The 22325-nt window shown below is 47.6% G+C and overlaps 2 protein-coding genes across 2 annotated transcripts; one reads left to right on the forward strand and one right to left on the reverse strand.

Annotated features, from left to right (window-relative positions):
• Positions 1 to 6862: 6862 nt before the first annotated feature.
• Positions 6863 to 10318, reverse strand: PtA15_4A596 (uncharacterized protein; the record flags this gene model as incomplete). The annotated part of the gene is made up of 3 exons (XM_053168496.1): positions 6863 to 6898; positions 9055 to 10010; positions 10078 to 10318. 3 exons carry the CDS (start codon positions 10316 to 10318, stop codon positions 6863 to 6865), a joined length of 1233 nt encoding a protein of 410 aa, XP_053019700.1.
• A 5527-nt stretch (positions 10319 to 15845) lies between these two features.
• PtA15_4A597 (uncharacterized protein) lies at positions 15846 to 16809 on the forward strand (the record flags this gene model as incomplete). The annotated part of the gene is made up of 5 exons (XM_053168497.1): positions 15846 to 15949; positions 16003 to 16043; positions 16111 to 16248; positions 16332 to 16568; positions 16754 to 16809. 5 exons carry the CDS (start codon positions 15846 to 15848, stop codon positions 16807 to 16809), a joined length of 576 nt encoding a protein of 191 aa, XP_053019701.1.
• Positions 16810 to 22325: the final 5516 nt, after the last annotated feature.

Here is a 22325-nt window from a genome sequence, read left to right on the forward strand (position 1 = left end):
CTGGTGGGAATGCACATCCACTGGCAATGCTACCTCTTTAGAAGAGTGCTGCCAAGCTGTGCTAGAGAGTGCAACAGCCTCCTCTCACCAAAGAAACGTGGAGGGCTTCTGGATTAGACAAGTTTAATCCAGCCACAATTTTTTAGCTTCCTTCTGGATAGTCAAGGTTCTTTAAAGGGAAACCTATGTGGTTTGTTTCTTACAAAAACCACAGAAAAAGAATGATGTTAAGCAGGGGCAGCCCTGTGATCAAGGATAAGGCAAAGGCCAGCAAAGAAGAGCAGATCAAGCAGACACAGAGTTGTACCTCTGAGATAAACAAGGTTCAGTGAAAGAGGTTACTTACTGTCAATATCCTAGGCGCCTGTGACGGTAGGTATACTGGGAGCGTGGTAATCTCTTTGGTGGTGATCCTGGGGTTATCTGGGGTGTGGTTCTGGTGTGCTGGAGTCTGTAGATCCGCCTCAGGCAAGGGGAATCCTGAATACAAAAATTTTCACAGTTTGCTTATTCAATTTAAATATGTACATGTGGTTTGGCGCGCCTGGTAGCGCTGACACGTCATGACTGCGCATGCGCGCTACAACTCAATAACTCAGGGAAGGAGTAGAGTTACAAAGAATTGGTAAGGTGTAACTAGGGTTAAAATTGCATGAGGAAACAGAATATGAAGTCAAAACAAGTTTATCTCTTAAGATAAAAAAGATATAAATTAATTCATATGTAAAAAGTAGAAAAAGGCAGACTTTAGGTCAGCTGAGTTGACTCTAAGGCTGACACCAACCTTCACCAGCATGGGGCTACAGGAGACCTGTCAACCTCTCCAATACATAGGGAATAGTTCACCAGGCCATCCTCAGATCTTTGATGTTTTCATCAGATTTGGAAGTGGCCAGTTTTTCAAAGGAAGAGATGATAAATAGATGGCTAAATAAACAGCATGCAAAGTAGCAAGACCCTCAAACCTCCAGAGAGCTACACTTCAGTACACATTTCCATAGGTCATGTAGTGAAAAAACCAGTCTTTTTGGGTCAAAATCCCACAGGATCCACACCCAATCTGGAGCTTTGGGGGCAAGCCTCTCTGCGAGACAGAGACCCCATGGGGCAGGCCTCTGGTGAGCTTGTGGAAGTCTCTACTGCTACAGGAGCCGGACAGCCCTGGTTGCTAAGCAACCCCCCCGAAGGAGGGAATTGAGTCTAATAGAGACTTACTAAGTTACAAGGGCGTCACAGTTGGCCAGGTGGACAGCCCTGGTTACTGAGAAACCCCCCCAAAGGAGGGAATTGAGTCGAATAGAGACTTACTAAGTTACAACCATGTCACAGTTGGCCAGTTAGCCAACTTTTGGTTGGCTGCTACGCCTTTGTATCCATCTCCGGAGAGGTAAAAAGTTTGGCAGGGAGCATCATGCAGGACTCTTCAAAGAAAAACCTTCAAAATTGCATCAGCAGGAATTTTTGTGAGATCACAAAAATCCAAAAATCTTACTCTTCAAGATTGAAATAAAGTTGATTCTTGGCCTCTCAAACAGGGTCCCTCCTTCAAAAAATTCCTCAAAGTTTTATCTATTTCCTATCCTGGGATGGCATTCTTGTCCTCTATTGATTAAACTAAAGCTTAGGGCGGCTGCGCCGCTGAACTTTCAGGGGAACAGTTAGATGATCAGATGAGTTCCTCTTGTGATTTGGAGCCCACAAAGCTAAATTACAATGCAAAAATCCACAATTTTTGGGCTAAATTTCCCTGCAAAAAACTGTAATTTTTGGGACCAAAAAAAACATGTGGGGGTCCAAGATTAGTCTAACCCACAATATCTGTGGATCCCAGATTTCACAGGGAGTCCTCCATCAGCCTCATTATCTGACAATTCCAACTTTTCCAACCCCTTGCCATATGTTCAGTCTGGTGTGTATGGTGTGTGTACACACAAAGGTGATGATGATTGTGAAGGTCATGAGAGAAGACAAGAGGGAATACATAAAAAACATATTTATGTAGATAGTGGAGGACTTCCGGACAATCTGGGACCCCTTTCCAGACCAGATCTGAGCCAAAAAATTTCAGATTTTGCAGGGAAATTTAGGCATTAGGACTCTGGGAGCCTCACAGATTGCAACAGGAAGTCCTACAGTGTATCCAAAAAACAAAACTAAAGGCAACCTAAGTAGAAACAGATAATATGCCACTGCCAGATGAAATCATATATGATCATGAAAAAGAAAGGAGAAGGGTGATAACAAGCAGGTGATCACACTCCTCATCTGAAATAGCAACCACAAAAAAAAGGGCAAGAGGTGAAGACAGAAGAGAGAGAGTGTGGTAACAGAGAGAGGCAATAGAGAGAGGAATGGGGAAAGAAAGCCACACACAAAAACAGAAAACAGAGACAGCCAATTATATAGGAAGATGAGGAGTGTGCAAGTAAAGGCTCAAGGCCATGAAATTCTCTCAGATAGAGGAGTGTGGTCCCATCACTCAACCATGTCTCGGAAATAAGACACAATCCTTGTCCTTACAGCCTCCACAGGTCCTTGCAGACAACCCTTGAAGTCAGGCTCCGCAACACCAGCAACCTTGAAGACCAGTTCCTAGCTAGGAAAGAAAAAAAAGGAGCTGGTTGACAGTCACTCCACCAACTCAATCACCGGGCCAAATCCCTTCATTATGGTTTCCCTATTGATAAGCATCCAGCCTGTTTTGATCTCCTTTTTCACTGTCAGCCCTTCATACTTTTCCTCCACCTTGACCTGGACATTCTCCCTCTTGAGGACCAGTCACTCAAAGAGTATGATAGCAAGGCAGATGTTTTCCTTTTTCTTCTTGACACTTTTCTCAACAGTTGCGGCGATTAGTTGGGGATGCCGGGAGGGAGAGACCTTGTTGAAGGAGGAAAACGCTTTGGCAACCAAGCATGAAATAACTGAACAACTGGGACTATCACAGCTCTCTGTACAGAGTCGTCTGACACCTCATCCGGCCTGTGCGCGCCTTCTTCTCCTTTCCTCTTGCCCGTTGTTGTGGTGAACATTGTAGTGGTTTCGCAGGGCAGAGGTAGAGTACGGTGGGATTACTTAAACTGTGAAACCTCTGCGCCCAACGACCAGCAGTGGAAAATCAACCTAAGCAAGCACAGCGTGGGGGACAGCACAACCTCGTAAGTGCACATTGAATTAACAAGAATTCTGGTTTTTAACCCCATCAAACTGAACAGTGGCTGGTGGTTTGCTGTGGTCTCAATAAACAAGAGCGTATTCCGAGATGAAGGGGAACTGTTAAATTTTGTTATCCAATCATATTTTGCTTATTCTAGACTGTTGTCTCCGCGCCTAAGCTGGAGTGACACCAAACAGCTGTGATCTCCTCAGACAGCACTCAAATCCACCCAGAAAATTGCTTGGAAATGTTGTTGCCCAGAAAATGTTGCATCATCTTGGCTTCAGGACACCTGCTTGGGTTGACTCATCAGTATTTCAACTCTACCAGGTGGAGGTGAAGGGGAAAATGAAGTTCCAACTGTTGATTTAATCTGGTGAGAAGACCAACGAGTTGCATGGTGTGAGCGCTGAGGGTGCGGGCCGTGGTTAGCGGCTTGGAATTGAAGAGCATGCGTCTGCGGCAATTGAGACTGTGGGGAGTACGTATGGGCCCGCAACGGTTGCGGCGAAGGCAGCAAAGCGCCTGCAGCCAAGACAGTCATTGTCCTGGGCTGTTGATGGGGTTTCTGGATGGGTGTACTGGCCGTTGCGCTGGATGGGCGGAGTTACTGGGCTTGGGCAGGGGCTGGGGCGGTGATATTGGCGATGGCCTGGTGGTAGTGGGTGGCGGCGTGAGCGCGAATAGAGTGGAGACGGTGTTTGAGTACCTGGGACATGGCCGAACTTAACACAAGCGTACCCTCCTTGGGGGAGTGTAGCGACCTCCAAAGGAGGGACTTGCCTCTAAAGTCGCATGTCTCGCCCTACAGGATTGAGACAAATGGCAGGGAGCAACAATGGGAAGTTACGTTATCCAGTTTGCTTAGGTGTGATTTAGTTATCCAGTCCTCTGGGGTGTGAAATCCAACATAAATTCAATCTGTGGGTGTCAAAAGAAAGGCTGAATATTGATTAACAGTATGGTCCCACTTTTTTTCCAAGATACTCCTATTTTTGATGTTGAAATATCACTTTTGTGACCAAAAATCAGTTATCTGGGTAACTTAGACCAGATAACTGATATTTGGTCACAAAAGCGTTATTTTAACATCAAAAATAGGATTTCCTTGAAATGAATTGGGATCCATATTGTTAATCAACATTAAACCTTTCTCTTGACACCCACAGATTCAATTTATGTTGGATTTCACACCACATAGGACTGGATAACTAAATCACACTGAGGCAAACTGTATAACGTAACTTCCCATTGTTGCAGGGAGGACCCTACGCTCCCCCATTTTCCCCAATATCTCCCTGTTTCCTTTTGATTCATCCCACGCCCTTTGCACCATTGGAATGGCAAGCTTCTTAGCTTATTTTCCCCCACTTCAAACTCCCCCGTATCCATCCCCCCTTGTAAGAAATGTCCTGTAAATGTTGTTACATGGTGGATTTCTGTACCCAATCCCCACCTTCGAGCCCGCGCGGGCTCAGGGAATTTCAAATTTTGAGCTCAAAAACCGCTGGATCACCTCTCCAGAACCACTTCACAGTAGGTGGAGTGGGTTAGTAATTATGTGTGTCAGCTAGGTAAAAAAATGTGAAATGGAAGCTGAGATTGCAGGCTACAAGTCTGTCTACTCAGATTTTTTTTAAACTAAAAACTACATTTTTAAAAAAAAATTTGAAAATAAAATATGTGTTTTTTTGCCAAAAATTCTCAAGTCTGTGGGGCCAATGGTGTGACTTTAGAGGTAAGCCTCTCCTTCGGAGACGCTTTGCGCCTCCTCGGAGGCTTTGTTAAGCTTGGGACATGGCAAGTGTCTTCCGCAGAGAACCAGCCTGTGAAAGATTGATGAGGATTAAAGCTGTGACCCAGGGTTCGGGACGGGGGGTGAGACTCATCCCGACGCCCGTATCCGAGTTTACCCGGGAAACACCTGGGTGTTCTTCTTTTTTTTTGTCTGTGTGTCACCAGCGCCCACCAGCGCCAGATACTGCTTCTTGAAAAACCCTCAGAACATCTCCCTGAAGCTGCAACGTCATGAAGAGGAAGCAAAACCCAGCTCAACCTAGCCCCAAGCCAGAAACACCAGATCCTACTCCGAAAACTGTGATTGAAGTCAACGGATATAGCAACTCAGACCAAGGTAACATTTCTAAAATGCAGAATTTGCACCGTAGTGGTAGTAAAATCCTTGCTTACTGGAGCGGTCAACAGCAAACTTTTCCAATCTTGTTGAGAATGGCTTGATGCTATCTAGCCATACAAGCTACAAGTGCTGCATTGGAACGTGTTTTCTCAAACGGACATTGGGTCTGCTCGTGGTCCCGCTCTTCACTCAATCCGGGTAACATCGAACAGCATCTCTGTTTCAAAGGCTGGAACAAATTCTTTGACGGCCCTGTTCTTTTTTTTTTTTTTTCTTTTCTTCCCTATTGATTGTTGTCTCTCGGCTTCCGCCAAAAAACCTGCAAAAAAAAGTTAAATGAAACTTAAGGCCCTAGGCTCAAAAAACAAGCACCCAAGCTCAAAAAACAAGGGCAATCTGCCCTTCCCCCCCAATTATTTGTTTCAACAAACACCCGGGTGTTCGGGTGTTTCCAGGGACCCATCCCGTAGACCAACACCCGGGTGGTACCACCCGTGAAAACACCCGAGGCTTGGGGTTCGGGTCACAGCTTTAATGAGGATCTGGTGTTGCTTCCGTGGCGGTGGAGTTTTTGTTGTGGCGGTAGAAATGTTTTTGTGGCAGTGGTGTTGGTGTTGTTGGTGCCGAGTGAAAGGTCAAACTGTACGGCCAGCACGCGGATATATAAATGTGACCTCTGGCCAGTCTGTTTTCCCCCCGGCCCATCCGTTTTTGCTGTAATTATGGTATTAAAAATTGCATATGTCACTATTTACATAAAATCATAAAGGCAATTTTGGCTGGGAGATGTCAGTGTGCATAAAAATTAAAGTGACATCTCCCAGCCAAAATTGCAGTTTATGATTTCATGTAAAAAAATCTTATGCAATTTTGAATACCATAAATTCCAGCTGGTGGTGCGTCTCACGCTCTCCCGCTGTGGAATATGCATTTGCACAGCCTGGGGGGTTAAAGATCTGACCCCCCATTATGCATTCTGCCATTGGCGCTGCAGGGGGCCTTCCCCTAAATGTTGTTTGTCCCTCCCGGTGAGTTGGGCGGCAATGTGGGCCTGGGTGCAGCAGCTTTGGCTGGTGTTGGGCTAGGTTGCTGTCTGCGATTTTTTGTCCATTTTCAATCTTAAAAGGTTTCAAGCAACTAAGAGTGTATTGCTGATGAGATGACAATCTCTAACTATAATGATAATTGAAGAAAATGTGGCCGAAGGCCTGAGACTGAAGAAGGGTGAGCTGAAGAAGATCAGGAGCACAGAATGCTCAGGGACTCAGAACAGCAGATCAGAAGTCTCCAGAGGAGCAAGTCTGACTACTATGGGCTCGGAACTAAGTGAGGGTTGTATTTCATGAGGGGAAAAATGAAATACATGGAGAAAAAGGGGCCTAGGGGGCTAAAGGACCCTGATGGAAAGAAAAGGAACAAAAAGGAAATAAGCCCTCTTCTGGGCATGGGGCATAATTCTAACAATAATATGATAAAGCAGTAGAGAGAGATTTGGTTTTACCAAAGAGCGGTTCGTTGTCCGGCTCTAGTTAAGAAGAGATAGTTGATAAGAAGGAAAGGGGCTGCGGTCAAGCAGCTGGACACAGTCGATGATTGGATAGGTGCTGATAGCACTGAAAGATAAGCTGTGCCAGGTGCGGCTATGCGCCTTCACAATCGGCAATGCGGTGGGAAAGATGGTTGGGTGCGCTAGGATCTGCAGTAAGTCACACAGTCCAGCGACCTCAGTACCGTCTACCTAGGGAGAAACCAAGGGCTCTGCAGGAGCTACTCACCTTCAGTTGGTACCGAGGTGGTTCGCTCTCTGAGGCTGGAACCGTTAAGGTCTAGGTGTGTGTCGGTGCCTTTGGGTCTGTAGGAGAATGTCACTATCAGCTCTTGGCCCTAGCTACACTGGAACCAGCCCGCGATACTTACCTTGCGGATAGTTCGCGGTGCTTGGTCTGGAAAGGCTCTTTGTTGGATGACATGGCTGTTGGGATCAGATGAATTATCTTAAGCTTACATTTGCGCGCGGCATTCTAATGTACAAGGTTTGGGGCCGGTCCCAAATGTTGGGGCCCAAAACCTGGAAAAAATACAGTTTTTTCACATATTTTTGGGCGGCTGGGACACGGCATGGTGTCCCAGCTATGGCATTAGACCCACCAGGCAATCCTGAAAGTACTGCATGACAGTTTCTGCCTTCATTTGTGGGTTTTTTGCCCAACCAGGAGGCATAAGTATGGTTTTAGGACCCCATACATATGTACTTATGCCCGTATTTGGAGGTGGGTCCCAAAATATGGGCTGTGAACAAAAATAAAATAAAAATTGGCTGGACCAAATTGGTTGCCACTTTAGATTTGGAATCTACACACTCTGTAGACTCCAAAAATGTCCTCTTTTAGAGTGCTGGACCCCCGACCCAGTCAGGGTTTTCCCCCGCGTAGCCCAACAAGTTTTGCGGGCAGCTCTGTACAGTAGAATGCCGCGCGCAACTGTAGTTCATCTGTCTGGGAGCAACATGCATATGCATGCGCCTAGGGAGTGGTCACTGACCTTTCTCCTTGGTTGGGTTAGGTTTAGAACCCAGGCCCCTTGTCCTCTTGCGCGCGGGTTTGGAGCCCAAAACCTCACAAATCTAATTTAGGCTGTTACCAACGTTGTAACCGCTGCGCTAGAAAAAGCGGTCATTTAGCGCAGCGCAGCGCTTACACCGCTACGTCCCATGGGCATTTAGCGGAAGCGGTTGAAAAACCGCTTCCGCTAGCGCTAAATTTAGCGGGGTACTGCTTCATCCTGAGGGGTGGCAGCGTTAGCGCAGCGGAAGCGCAAATCCGCTATGCTATCTGCTAATTTAGCGGATAGCACAATTTTATTGTGTTTTGAATGGCTTTTAAAATGATTTAAAACTGTTTTTGGAAACCACTGCACTACCGCTGAAGCACAGTGGTTCAGCGCTACGTGGGCGCTTTTTTTAGCGCGCTACAAATCACCGTTTTTTCCTGGGAAAACAAAAAGCAGTTAGCGCAGCGGCACAAAAACTGCTGCGCTAACCGCTTCGCTACGCTAAACGCAGCGCAGCGGTTACAAAGTTGCTGTTACTTGAGTGGGGAAACCCTTTCAATTTTTTCGTACTTTGTAGCCTTGTGGGGAAAACCCTGTCATTTTTTTTGTAAATTTTGTCTATGGTAGGGGGAACCCTTGATTTTTTCCCCCAAAAAACTGTGGTTTTAATAGAATTGGATAAGGAATGATTTGGTTTGAAGAAAAAAAAGTCATGTTGGACTAACATTGGCTTGTAAAAAATTCTACACATACAATTTTCGAAAAATTCAAAATCCTTCTTGATGGCAATGAAGGCCCCTATCTTGGGCACACCCTCCCCAAAATTATTCTCCATTGGTTCATGAAGTTTATTTTATATTTTTTTTTTACAACAAAAAGTCCCCAACTGTGACACACAAGTGTGCATAAAATTAAGGGCCTGTACCGTGGGCCTCAATTTTGAGAAATTTCAACTTTTTTTGCCCTGTAGACAAAAATTGAAAACTAGCGGAGGGTTCAAATGTTGAGTTTCTTCACATTTGGGATCAAGCCTACATTTTGGCCAGGCTCAGTAATTTTTGTCCCAAGAAATTTTGAGACAAATAAATTTGGAAAATTTCAATTTTCATGCCCCATGGTACAGGCCCTAAAAATAACTAAAAACACTCTCTTTGATGCCTTTTGGCACAGTTGTAGCTGCCCATCTTGTATTGGTTGCTCGCCGGCTGACCTGCATAGATTGAAAAGACAGGCATAAAGTAACTGGGCTGGAGTAGAGCGGCTCGATGCGAGCCATCGATGATCGGGAGTTTTGGCGGGGGGGCTGTGCTTCTGGAAGCTCTGGATACGAGCGGAGAGACAGCGAATGAGCCGAAGGGGACCCCGCCGCAGGGATTTGCCGAGAACAGGGCTTACAATCGGGAGAGGCGGGGCCAGCTGCGCCGATCAAAAACCGGGCCACCTGGTCGCGTAGGCCGGGGTGCTCGGGCTCGCAGGCAAAGTATCTAGCCAAGAGCAGCTGGGCGCTGTTCCAGCGATGATTGGCGAAGCCGCCGCGGAGGAATCTGGATGTCTTTCCCCAGAGCGGGACGCCGGTGTCGTCTGAGGGGGCGAAGAGGTCCTGGTTGAGCCGGGCGACGACGGCGCGGACGGCCGGCATGGCGCGCGCCCCGGGTGGACGCGTCGTCTGGTCTGCCGCGTGGCACTGGTAGATCCGGGCAACCAGCTTCCGGTAGCGCGATTCTACAGCGCCCAGCCGCTGCGGCTCTGTCCCGGTGCGGTTGGCAATCTTGATGGCGGTGAACCCGTCCTCGCCGCCCCTGGTCTTGGAAAGAATCGGCAACGGATCATGCTGTCGCTCCCATCCGGATTTCCAGCCTTTCATATACTCCATTCGCAGCTTCGACTGCACTGCGCGGAAGTGCTCGTCGACGACTGTTTTGGGGATTCTGTTCCTCATTCGAGGAGGAGGAGCGGGGGGGCTGGACGGTTGCGGGGGCTGGATATGATTGCTTTCAGTCTGCTGCAAAGGTCGACTCCTTTGAGGCTGGTTGCGGCTGATGGGAGCCGGTAGTTGTGGGAAAGTGTGCGGGTTCAATTCGTCAAGCAACATGAATATTTCGTCTTGAGTTGGCACATGGTCTTCATCGACTTCGCCCTCGCCGCCTGAGCTGGGGCCGTTCGGAACTAGAGGCTTTCGATGAGCAAGGGGTATACTTATTGGGTGCTTAGGTAGAGAGGATCGGATGCTTACCGGGCAGAAAGGTGCCATCATGAGCATGCGGAGCCTCGAGCCTCCGGTTTTCAGCTTGGAAGTCCGGCCAGAATGGGGCGTTGATAGTGGCAGAGTGGCCGGAGTAGACAGAGTCGAGCCAGCCAGGAAAGAGCTCGTCTTCGGCGTCCCGAAGATAGGCCGAGCTGGAGCAGTGAGCCCCTACCAAAGTGAGGATCACAGGAAGCCATCGCCGGGAGGTGGGGCCGCAGAGAACGCGCATTGTTGGGGGACAACGGCCGAGGAGCCACCCACTCACTAACGAATCCCCCAGACATCGAGCCGCTTCCGTTCGCCGTACTGTTCCTGGAAACTGTGGAAGCGGTCTCGGATCAAGTTATGAGACACGGAGGCGGTCCGAACAGGGCGAGTACAGGGAAGCAGGGCTGTACTGAGGTGTAACGAATATCTTGTTGATTTATGGTGTTCAAAATTGCATAAGATGTGTTTACATAACAGCATAACATGTGATTTTGGCTGGGAGATGTCAGCGTACATAAAACTTAAAGTGACATCTCCCAGCCAAAATTGCAGCTTATGCTGTTATGTAGAAAAATCTTATGCAATTTTGAACACCATAATTATGGATTAACACGTGCTTTATTTGTTATTCGTTAAGCTGACTAACAGGATGATCGGTGATGGATCTCCTTGGCTTTTGTAATCAGATAAGATTGCTCATGATTGATGACGTCTTTCTTAAACATTTATGTCGTCATTGTATGCTTCCGCGAACCTTGTCTTTATCTCTTTCTCTTCAAAAACCAGTTGTTCCTCCTTTCCTCTCTTTCTCCATTAGAATATTCTTTATCATCACTTCCTCAGAAATCTAAGGCCCCGTTTGGAGCCAGTATAAATGTAGGTGATACAATCACTTGTAAATTCAATAAAAAATACAAAACTCAACATAAAGAATCCAATTTTTTTTGTAGTAAACCTACAGTACTGGTCTCATCAACTATGAAGTCAGATTTAACTGATTCAGCCATCTTCAGCACCATAATACCATTATATTGCTTTGTTCTGGTCAAAAGCAATATAATGGTACTACAGTGCTGAATATGGCTGAATCAGTTGAATCTGAATTCATAATTGAAGACACCAGTATTGTAGGTTGCCTAGAAAAAATGTTTGGAGGCTTTATGTTGAATTTTGTAGTTTTCATTGAATTAACCAATGATTATATCACCTATATTTATATTGGGTCCAAACAAAGCCTAAGTTATCATTATCAACAAAAACAAAACCACGATCTGAGTTATCCTTATAAGTTTTCTATTTGTGTATTGCTTAGAACCTTAAGTCTAGTTACTATCCAAGCATTGGCGAGTTTTCCTCTTGGATTAAACTTCATAGCCTATATATAGCAAATTGGGTAGTAGCCTGATCCTCACAGTTATATTCCAATCTTTCAAAGATACTATTATCATAACTTTACATTTCCAATTTTTTTTACCCTCCAAACAATGTCTGAAGTCTCCAATATCGCTCCCATCACTCCTCTTTGGAACTCTCCTGCTTTTACTCCTTCTCCACCTCCGGTTACCAATCTTCCAATCCCTAATACAACACACCAATTTTTTTTGGTCAACACCCCATCTCCTTTCAACCATAATTCCCCTTTGTTCATGTTGTTTTCCCCTCAATACATCCCAGCTACCTCTCCACAGCCGCAGGCTCAACAACAAGCACAACAGGGGCCTTCAACCACCCGTCCTAACGTTAACGCACAAGAATTTTTGAATTCCAGTCATCAACCGCAAGACCTTTTGGGTTCCGGTAAACAACGTGAAGCGTTGGACGACAACATGTTGGCTCTTCTTTCCAACTTACGGGTCAACAATTTGACTCATTCAACTTTAATCCAAGAGCAGGCCGCTTTGATTGCGCTTTTGAATGCGCAGGCTCGACAGGACAAGACAGCAATCTCTAATCTGCAGGCCAAGACTAAAAACATCAAGGATATTTTCGATTCCAAATTGATGAAAACTCAGGCCACCCATGATCAGTCAATCGCTCATCTTTGAGGTCATTTTGAGGGTTCCACAAATTTGTTGGAAGGATGGTTGGGTCGGTTGTAGGTTGCTAGCGCTCAACCTGCGGTTTCCCGCATGTTTGTAGAGCCCCCTCATCAATCCCATATTTTTTTCACCAAAGCTCCTTGTGAAACTAATAACTTTTGTTTCACAATGAGAAACTCTTTTGAGCAAATCAGGGAGCAGTTCAATACCAAGAAGCAAAAGATCTTGTGGATCTCCGGTTACTTTTGCGCAGGTCCAGGCCGTATGGACGGCGAGGTTCCATCTTATACATGGTGGCAAGGTTAACTTTCCAACAATGCGGCGGCTTTCAAGGCGTCTTCAAGGATGGAGTATTTAATCCCTGAGCTCCATGCGACTCCGGCTCATCATCCGCAGGCTAGAGTTCCTGATGGGGATGCCATGAACTTGGATGAGGTGGCTGCCGCAATGAAGGATGCAAATTTTTTGTATGCCGACTTTCAACAAGAATGTGTTGATTGGAATATCTGTATTTGTTGTGGTGGATCCTTTGATGACGCTCATTACCAAAAACGGGGTTGTACGTTGGGGTCGGAAATGAAGATGGATATTTCTGATATGTTACAGTTGCGGAAGGATTGGGGAGGTTTGGTTTGAAAGAAGAAAACGGGAAGATGAAGCGATTCAAAGTGGGCTCCAGAAAATCTCTCTTGTCGAGTGCCATTGGGTTATTGTTGCAAGAAACAGCGTGCTCAGGTGGAAGACTCTTTCTCATCTACTCCCGTGGAGCGTCCCGACAAAGGGAAGAAGCGGCAGTTGTTGGCAAAGGTTGATGGATTGCCATTCAAAAAGCAATTATCTGACCAATCAAGTCATAAAAAACCGGATGATCCCGCCTTATCTACTGATGCTATCAACATGGATGATATGTTGGCAGGCAAAGTTTTCTTTAACCCTTGTATGTCGCAAAAGATGAGTGCAACAGACTGTAAGCAGACTCATTTTGTCAAGAAAGCCCCTCGGATGGATAACCACCCTTTCTTTAATGGTTCCTTGCTAATTCATAATAATATTAAGGCTGATGTTTATGTTTTGGTTGATTCTGGTGCTTCGGCATCCTTCATTGACATTAACTTTGCTAAAGAAACAAAAATAAAAACAATCAATATGCCAATCAAGGTTCAGTGTAAATCCTTTGACGGATTGGCGGTGACTTCTGGCGAGATAGTATCCTATGCAAAAGGAGATGTTTTAATCCCCACCGTTTGCAGTTCTTTTCTATGTTCTCAAGTTACTCTTTATTTGACCACGCTAGCCTCTGCTAATATTATACGGACTTACTTCGCGCACTGCGGAAAACTCTTCGCGCACTGTGGGGGTCGTCGTCTCGACGTCCAGCCCCCAGTGCGCGCTTCTGCCACGGCTCTTCGCGCACTGTGCATTCCCCCAAAAAAACGGCTTGCATTTCTTGAGATATTTTTTGATGAATCAATAGAATGACATTTTATGATCCCCCTAAAAAATAACCAAGTCATTTAGGGGTCTCCTTGAGCCTACAGAAAATTGACATGAAAAAATCATATTTTAACGCGGCAGGGACCTGTAATATCGCTTCCTGTGCCCCAGTAGCCCCAAAAATTTCACAGTATCATGTTACATGTGCAAATTCATGACCTGATAATTTTCAGAATTTCTCCCAGAGATATAAGGGGTGCGCGGCAGGCTTAGTAGGAAAATTACTGCTAACTGTATAGCTTTTTTGTTACACACTCAAACAGTCCCAAAATTTCAGAAATGTTTTCATTTAGGGTGTTCAAAGTTGACTTGCATAAAATCATAACACCATAAAATCATAAAATTCTAAGCTGAAAAAATATGTTGCACCCAAGCACTCAAATTAGAGCAACATTTCTAGAATGGTACATATGAAATCATCACTTGAAAGTTTTATGATTTTATGCATTGAAGATTTTATGATTTCAACTTTGAACACCCTTATTGTGGATATTCTCCGCGCAATAAATTTCTTGGCAATAGTGTGTCATGATAACATGAGATGTAGTGCGGCGGGCTTAGTTGGAAAATGACTGCTAACTTATCTCATGTTTTAATAGGGGGGTTCACAATAGGATAAAAATAAAACTTTAGAACCAATTTTAAGGCCTTTACAGACAATTTTTTAAAAAATGAAGAAGTTCCTCTGATTGCCAGGGGAAACCTAATCCTGTACATCCTGCCATATTTTTGAAAAGTTGTTGATAAAGGCCTTAAAATTGACTCTAAAGTTTTATTTTTATCCTATTGTGAACCCCCCCAATAACACACTATTGCTAAGAGCTTTATGGCGCGGAGAATATGCAAAACCAAAACATTCCTGAAAATTTCAGACTGTTTCAGCGTGTAAAAAAAATCTATACATGTAGCAGTCATTTTCCTACTAAGCCCTCTGCGCACCCCTTATATCTCATGTTATCATGACACACTATTGCCAAGAAATTTATGGCGCGGAGAATATCCACAATGAAAACATTTCTGAAATTTTTGGACTGTTTGGGTGTGTAACAAAAAAGCTATACAGTTAGCAGTAATTTTCCTACTAAGCCTGCTGCGCACCCCTTATATCTCATTTTATAATGACACACTATTGCTAGGAATTTCAGGGAATTAATTTGAAGCATATTTCTCTGTGCTCTCAAAATTTTGTGCCTTTGGTGTGTGTAACAAAAAAGTTATACATATACGCAAAATAATAAACGCAATACCTATTTGGGCTGCAGGAAAGCTGGTGAAAATTCTGAAAATTATCCCACTTTCTTAAATCCACACAATCCTAGACCTCTGGATCTAAGTTTTGGGGTGTTTTTTTCTCACAAAATGGCACAAACAGCCCACATCTCACAATACATGTTGAAATCCCCAAAGGCCCGAAGGCCCTATGGATGACCCTCCAGCTGTGCGGCAGCAACGAGCAAAAGTGGGCCGGTTGTTAGAGTAGTCCAGGAAGGCCCTAATCAAGTGATTAGTGGGCTCCCAGGGAGGGGGTAGGACGAAACCGGAGCCCCTGGGGGGACAATCTGCTGCCAACCCCTCCCCCTTTTAAATAAGCACAGTCATGTTTGTCGCCCAACAATATCCTGACCGTTGCCCCACACCACCCGCCACGGGCTCGTCGCCATCTGCCACAAACTCTTTACCATCCGCCACAAGCTTGTTGCCATCCGCCACAAGCTCGTCGCCACCCGCCACGGGCTCGTCGCCATCCGCCACAGACTCGTCGCCATCCGCCACGAGCTTGTTGCCATCCGCCACGCTCTTCTTGCCATCCGCACTGTGGCCACTCAGCAATTACCGGAACTAACTCAAGTGTGTCACATTCACCGCCTGCCCTCTGCACCCCACACATAGCACTGCTCCTCATCACTCCACGCCCCTATCCCCGCTATCAGGTACAAACAGCTTCACCTTGGCTGTTATCCCCATCCATTTCTCGGGCACGTGTCCAGAAAGCAAGACTGGCGGCCAACCCGGACGTCTTGTCAGAGAAAGACGCGGCTGTGTTGATGGGCTTGCAGTCCCCCGCTCATCGGCTCGCCCCCACCGCCAAGAGCCCCAATGGGTCCCCGGGCAATCATAACCTCAACGATCTTCAGCTCGGAGCCGAGTAGAGGCCTTGACAAAGCACGCAGCGCCCGTCGCCCTCCAAAGCGGGCGCCGAGTCTCGTAAGTCTCTCTCTCTCTCTCTTGCTGGTTATGTTAGGCCCACCTAACGTCGTGCTGGTGTGTGCAGCCAAAGAGCTCTCGGCATCCGACCGGGACCTGCTCCGCTGGATCAACAACAAGATCCGGGCCCGCACGTCGGCCACCGCCTCGGACTTCTCGGGCTCCATCAGCTGAGGCCTTGACAAAGCACGCAGCGCCTGTTGCCCTCCAAAGCGGGCGCCAAGTCTCGTAAGTCTCGCTCTCTCTCTCTTGCTGGTTATGTTAGGCCCACCTAATGTCGTGCTGGTGTGTGCAGCCGAAGAGACCTCGGCATCTGACCGGGACCTGCTCAGCTGGATCAACAACAAGATCCGGGCCCGGCCACCGCCTTGGACTTCTCGGGCTCCATCAGCTGAGGCCTTGACGAAGCACACAGCGTCAGTCGCCCTCCAAAGCGGGCGCCGAGTCTTGTAAGTCTCTCTCTCTCTCTCTTGCTGTTTATGTTAGGCCCACCTAACGTCGTGGTGGTGTGTGCAGCCAAAGAGCTCTCGGAATCCGACCGGGACCTGCTCGGCTGGATCAACAACAAGATCAGGGCCCGCAAGTCGGCCACTGCCTCGGACTTCTCAGGCTCCATCCGCAACGGCCACGCGCTCGTCCGGCTCATCGAGGCCCTCACTATGGCCGACTCCGGCCTCTCCATCAGGGACTTCCTTGGCGCCTCCCATCTCACTCAGCTCGACCTCCATCGCCCTGCTGGCCCGGATACGCCAGGTGCCTCTGGTATACATTCCAAAACAAATTGTTGTGATGTTCTTCTTTTTCAGAAGGATGGTTAGATTTGAATTTCCACTGTTGTTTCCCTTGCTTCCTGGATAAGCAAAGGGTATATTTCCTACCCAATTTCAAAAACATATTGCACTTGCTCATAATGTCCTGAACAATTTATTGGTCTCAAGATAGCAAGCAAGGCTTGTTGAACTTCTTCTTCAGCCACAAACCTGCCAACCAATGAGAGCAAAAAAACCCAGTCCATGACATTGAGAGGTTAACTGTTAACAATAATCAAAATATAATGAATTGAATGTACATACAGAGTTTGAAAATTGAAACAACACATCAGTTTTGATAATTCAATTGCCATTCTAAAGCACAGCCCACATGAGGATATTCTAAGTAGCATATCTCAACAGAATGGGAGATTTTGAGAGAAGAGTCGTATTATCCAGACCCTCTGCATCAGAAATAACCCATATTAATACTGTAATACCACACGGAATCACCAATTGTAGTCAACAAGAGGACAGGAGCTTATTTCGGCACTTCATAGATGCTTAGTTTTCCTGTTTGCTTCATTCCTCAGCCCCATCATTCAGACCTTTGCTCACCACCAGTCTTCTGAAATTTCATGAAAGGGCCCACACAAATTGAGTGGGATACTTGCTGCCTGTGGGGGAAGGCGGGGCCGGGGGCTTGCCAGGGTAAATGGAGTGGGGGGGGGGGCTTACACCCTGCAGCGGCGTAGCCGCTTTGGCCTCTAGTCAGGTCATGAATTTGCACATGTACCATGATACTGTGAAATTTTTGGGGCTACTGGGGCACAGGAAGCGATATTACAGGTCCCTGCCGCGTTAAAATATGATTTTTTCATGTCAATTTTCTGTAGGCTCAAGGAGACCCCTAAATGACTTGATTATTTTTTAGGGGGATCATAAAAAGTCATTCTATTGATTCATCAAAAAATATCTCAAGAAATGCAAGCCGTTTTTTTGGGGGAATGCACAGTGCGCAAAGAACCGTGGCGAAAGCACGCACTGGGGGCGGGACGTTGTGGTGGACAATCTGGTGCACGCGGAGGATCAATCTTTTTTTTTGCCGCGCATGGCGCGCGCCAGAGGACATCAAGACTCAAGACATCAAGATTCAGCTTTCAGCCCTCAAGGCTTCCTCAAGTTCAGCGGCGCAGCGTGGCGCATCCTCAAGGCGTTTCAGGTTTTCTTTCTTTCCCCCCTTCTTTTCCTTTGTTCCTGTGTTGATGTTTTGGTTCTCCTGTCAGTTTTCCTTTCATTATGTTTGTTATTTTTCTCTTTCACTTTGCGCGCGTTGGTTAGGTTTTGGATGAGGAGGGTTGGTTGGTTTTTGTCTCGTTTCCTTTTGTTTTGTTTTGTGTCTGCTGTTTTGTTTGTTGTAGCGCGCGCGTGCGCGCTAGGTTGTGATGAGATGTCTGCTACATGTCACCAACTCCAAGGTTTGAGTTCAGTTTGAACTCAGGCTTTGGAGCGGCAGGGACCTACTCTGAACCATAATTTTCAGTTTCTCCATCAAAAATTCAAAGTTATAAGTCTTGGCAACTGTCTGCCCGAAGTATCAGCTCGTTAAAGTTCAATTTCCCCGCAACGCCGATCTCTTCCAACTCTCTGGTTTAGATCACAACCCCGCCGGCAGTATCCCCGGCTCCTCTCTCAAACAAAATCGCCGACGCGCATCTCTAGCCGTCGTAAAATCAAACCCCCCCCCAACGCTACACAAATCTCAGCGCTCTTTATCGGCCAAACACCCGGAGGGCATATTCCTTAGTCTTCTTTTCTTTTCTTTCTTTCCCCTCCCCGAACTGCTGCCGGCCTAGCACCGGCCAGAGTTCCATATTTGGTCCCCCAAGCCGGGATCAAACCAGCGACCTCAAGATTTACAGTCTCGCCAATTTGGACGGTTTCGAGACGCTTGGCGGTCTTTGTTTGTTATTTTTCAGTTTTTTTTTAGGTTTCAGCGGCAGAGGCACAGGAGACTAGAAGTAAGTCCTCCCAATTGTGCACCTCCGCGGGTCATCTACTACGAAGTTTTCGCAACATTAAGTCGCCACATTTGTGAGCCCTTGGAAAGCTTTCGTCTTATTTCTCAGCTCGACGGTTGATTTTCTTTGAAATGGCCGACCCAGTGGCAGGCGCATCGGATGGAAGGATGGTCAAGATTAAGCCGCAGGACAAGTCCTTATGCTTCGACGGTACCAATGTGGAGCGGTTTTTGGCCAACTATCAACTGGCAGCCAGGCTTGATGGAGCATCCGAGTTCGATATGGCTCAGCAACTTTGTTTTTTCCTCCGCACGGCTGAAGTTAAGGATGTCGTCGAGACTTTGGACGGATTCGACCCCCCAAGTTGGTCCGCTCTCAAGGCCGCTATGCTCTCGCATTGGGGCAAGATAGATACGGCTCGCTTCACGACGCGGCATCTGGAAGACCTAGTTCAAGGATGGAAGGATAAAGGCGGCATCAGATCAGTCGTAGACTTCCAAGAGTTCCGCAAATCGTGGCAGCCTATTCAGTCGTACCTTCTGCGGAAGGATCACATCGACTCCGTCAAAGAAATCAAGCGGTTGTACTACCAGTCTTTTTCGCTCGGCCTTCAGGAGCGGATTCGCGAGCAGTTAATCCGGGACAAGACCATGATCACCACTCAAGATAATCGCTTCAAGTTGCCGAAGTTCGAGGTCCTGAAGAAGGCTGTTGAGGAAGTGATGAAGAATCAGACGGCGCTTACATTCGAAGGTTCTCGCGTGGAGGTTCCGGTTCCGGTTGGTCAGTTCAAACAAGCAAACGACGTGATGCAGAAGATGGAGGCCGACCGCCGTCCCAAGGAAGGCTCGAGTCAGACTAGAGCACCGGCTACAGTGGACGAGATTGAACGGATGTTGCAGTCGTTCGAGCAACGCTTGGAGCAGAAATTTGCTAATCAGGCGCGACCGTCTACGCCGCGAGGTCCCATGGTGTGTTATTACTGTCACAGGGAAGGGCACGGGTTGGGACGGTACGCAGAGCTCCAAAAGGACAAGGACGCGAGGCTGGTGGAGCAAAGGGGTGGAAGCTTCTTCCTACCTAATGGAGCGCTCATCCCCGTCGACAACTCTCGACCTATCCGACATGTGGTTGCATCCTATCAGCCCAAGGCGGCGGTGGTGAACACTGAAGAGCCTGAGCTGCGTGCGGCGTGCGGATCGTTGGACCCCTGGCAACCCCCAGCCGTTTCGTCTCAGTCTTTCTCTGGGACATATCAGTCAGACCCGGCCCGCAAGAAGCACGAGCCCCCAAAACCGTTTAAGGCCCCTGTGTTGCCGCCTTCGGTCGTGAGGAGGCCAGCTCAAAAGAAGGCGACGCCGAAGTCGGGGTCGGACACAGAAGATATGGGCGCGGAACCCGAACTGTTCGAACGTGTACCAGGGACGACTCGTGTTCCTAGTTCAGAAGGAGAGCCGTCGAAGGAAAACCCTGTAGAGACAGCAGCCCCTAAGTCTACGTCTCCGTCCCCTAAGGTGCGCTTTGAGCGCGGTATTGCCAAGGACCACCCCAACGCGGTCGACGGAATGCTTAAGAAGATGTTCGATCTCCCGGTGCCGAACGTTACGGTAGCCGAGTTGTTGGCGGTGGCGCCGTCAGTAGCTGAAGGGATGAAGAAATGGGTATCTCGGAGGCGCGTCGAGGTTGGAGTAGACGAGATGAGGGTGTCTTCTGGGACTTTGGCGGAGGATTCGGAAGGCGACAGTCAGATCAGCGGCATGAGGCTGTATTCCTGTCCGCTGGGCCATATGCCGTGCTTTATAGGTGACGAGGAGGGTTTATCTCATCCGTTGATCGATTCTGGGTCTCAGTTGAATTTAATATCTGATTCTGTGGCCAACAAGCTTAATATCAGCCCGCGAGTGAATTTTAGCTCCGCCGTTTATGGGATCGGCAATCAAGCCTGCGAACTTGTGGGGGTGGCTGAAGACGTCCCTATTCGAGTTGGCAAGACCATCATTGGATTGTGTCATTTCTGGATCACTCGAATGGATGGTCCCATCATTTTTGGACGTCCATTTCTCATGGATTTCAACGCCACTTTGAATTTCGACGGGCGGGTAGGAGAGCGCATCCTGCTACCGGATTCGACGGGTGTCCTCTGTCGACACGGGGCGTTGGGAGCGCGAGTTTCCTGGCCATGGAAGGAAGGCGGTGTTGTCTCACAAGGGGAAGGCGCGAGACGATCCAGTGGAGGGTCGGCATTTTTTGTAGGATCGGTTGGTTCAGGGGGCGGTAGATTTAATATAGAGTCTCACGATCTAGCCGCGGAATCAACTGTGTATTCGGAGACTCAAGGGCGCTATCTCTCTTTTCCTCTTTCTCTTCATTGTCATCAAGAAAGTCAACAGTCAAAATCCAAAAAAAATTCGGAAAACACTCAAAACTCAGAAAAAACATTTCCTTTGGTCAGCTCGGTTCTTCCCGTCATCTCCCATCAGTTTCCTCAAGATACTCGCAAGTCTTTCCAAGTTTTCGGTCCTCCTGACGAGGGTCTAGGGGTGAAGGGTACAAAGGAGGAAAACGGGTGCTCGCGGAGGCAGGGAGAAACAAAAGTAAGTTCCTCCCAATTGTGCACCTCCGGGCTTGATGCTCTTAAATTGTCGAAAACATTACATGCCACGTATGTGAGCCCTTCTGTCGAGTCTCCGCATCCTTTGCTTTCAGGTGGCTCTCCAGTCTATCAAACACGCCTCCGCAATGAGGGAAAACTAGCGGTATCTTTGGTTCTTACTCGACTCCGTAATGAGAATAAACTAGATACGTCTCTTGACGTCCTCCGCAACGAGATTAAACTAGCTACACTCCGCGATGAGTCTAAACTCCCGAGCCTCCGCAACGAGGGAAAACTAAAGATCCTCTGCGATGAGGTGAAACTAGCGGTATATTGGATGGCGGCAGAAGGAGGGTATGTGTATTTTGGGATGACGGGGGGATTGGGAGAACCAAAAGTAAGTTCCTCCCAATTGTGCACCTCCGGGCAAGATGCCGCATCATTGTTGAAAACCCTACCTCGGGCCACACTCGTGAGCAAAGCGCCGGCGTTTCTTTCTACTCTTGCAGAAAAGGCAGTTTTTGAAGATCCCGTGGAGCACCGGACATGGCGACTGCTGGAATGTGGACTTGGTTTGCATGCTCAAACGGCGCTTGCAGAATTATGGCGCGGTGGAGCTCTCCTGTCTTTCGCGGCAAAATACAAGCCGGTTGCAAGGAAGATCAAGCCGGTGAACCAGCCCATGCCTCAGAATCTCAACCCCCCTCTTTGTCGTCCGCCTCTCTCTCGTGGCCCGTACTGCGGCCTCTCCAGATCATTAGCGGGGCCCTTCGCGCCGCAAGGACGGGTGGCTGAAGACCGGCTTTCCGTGGTAAACTTTGGTCCTGAGGGGTGGCTGTGGCCAGACGAGTTGAATCTCATCAAAAACGTGTTGGCTGAACGCAACCTGTCTATAGCATTTACGGAGAGCGAGCGTGGATTGTTGAAGGAGTCGTATGGGATGCCTTATATCATACCGGTTGTGGAACACGAGCCGTGGCAGAAAAAGAAGATTCCTATTCCCGCGGCTAAGCTAGAGGAGTTCATCCAAGTGGTCCGCGAGCGTGTCGCTACGGGACTTTACAAACAGTCAACGTCGAGTTACACCTCTCCGGTTTTCTGCGTTCTCAAGAGCAACGGCAAAATTCGGGTCGTCCACGATCTGCAG

This window comes from Puccinia triticina, chromosome 4A (genome assembly GCF_026914185.1).
Source record: "Puccinia triticina chromosome 4A, complete sequence".
Classification (NCBI taxonomy): Eukaryota; Fungi; Basidiomycota; class Pucciniomycetes; order Pucciniales; family Pucciniaceae; genus Puccinia; species Puccinia triticina.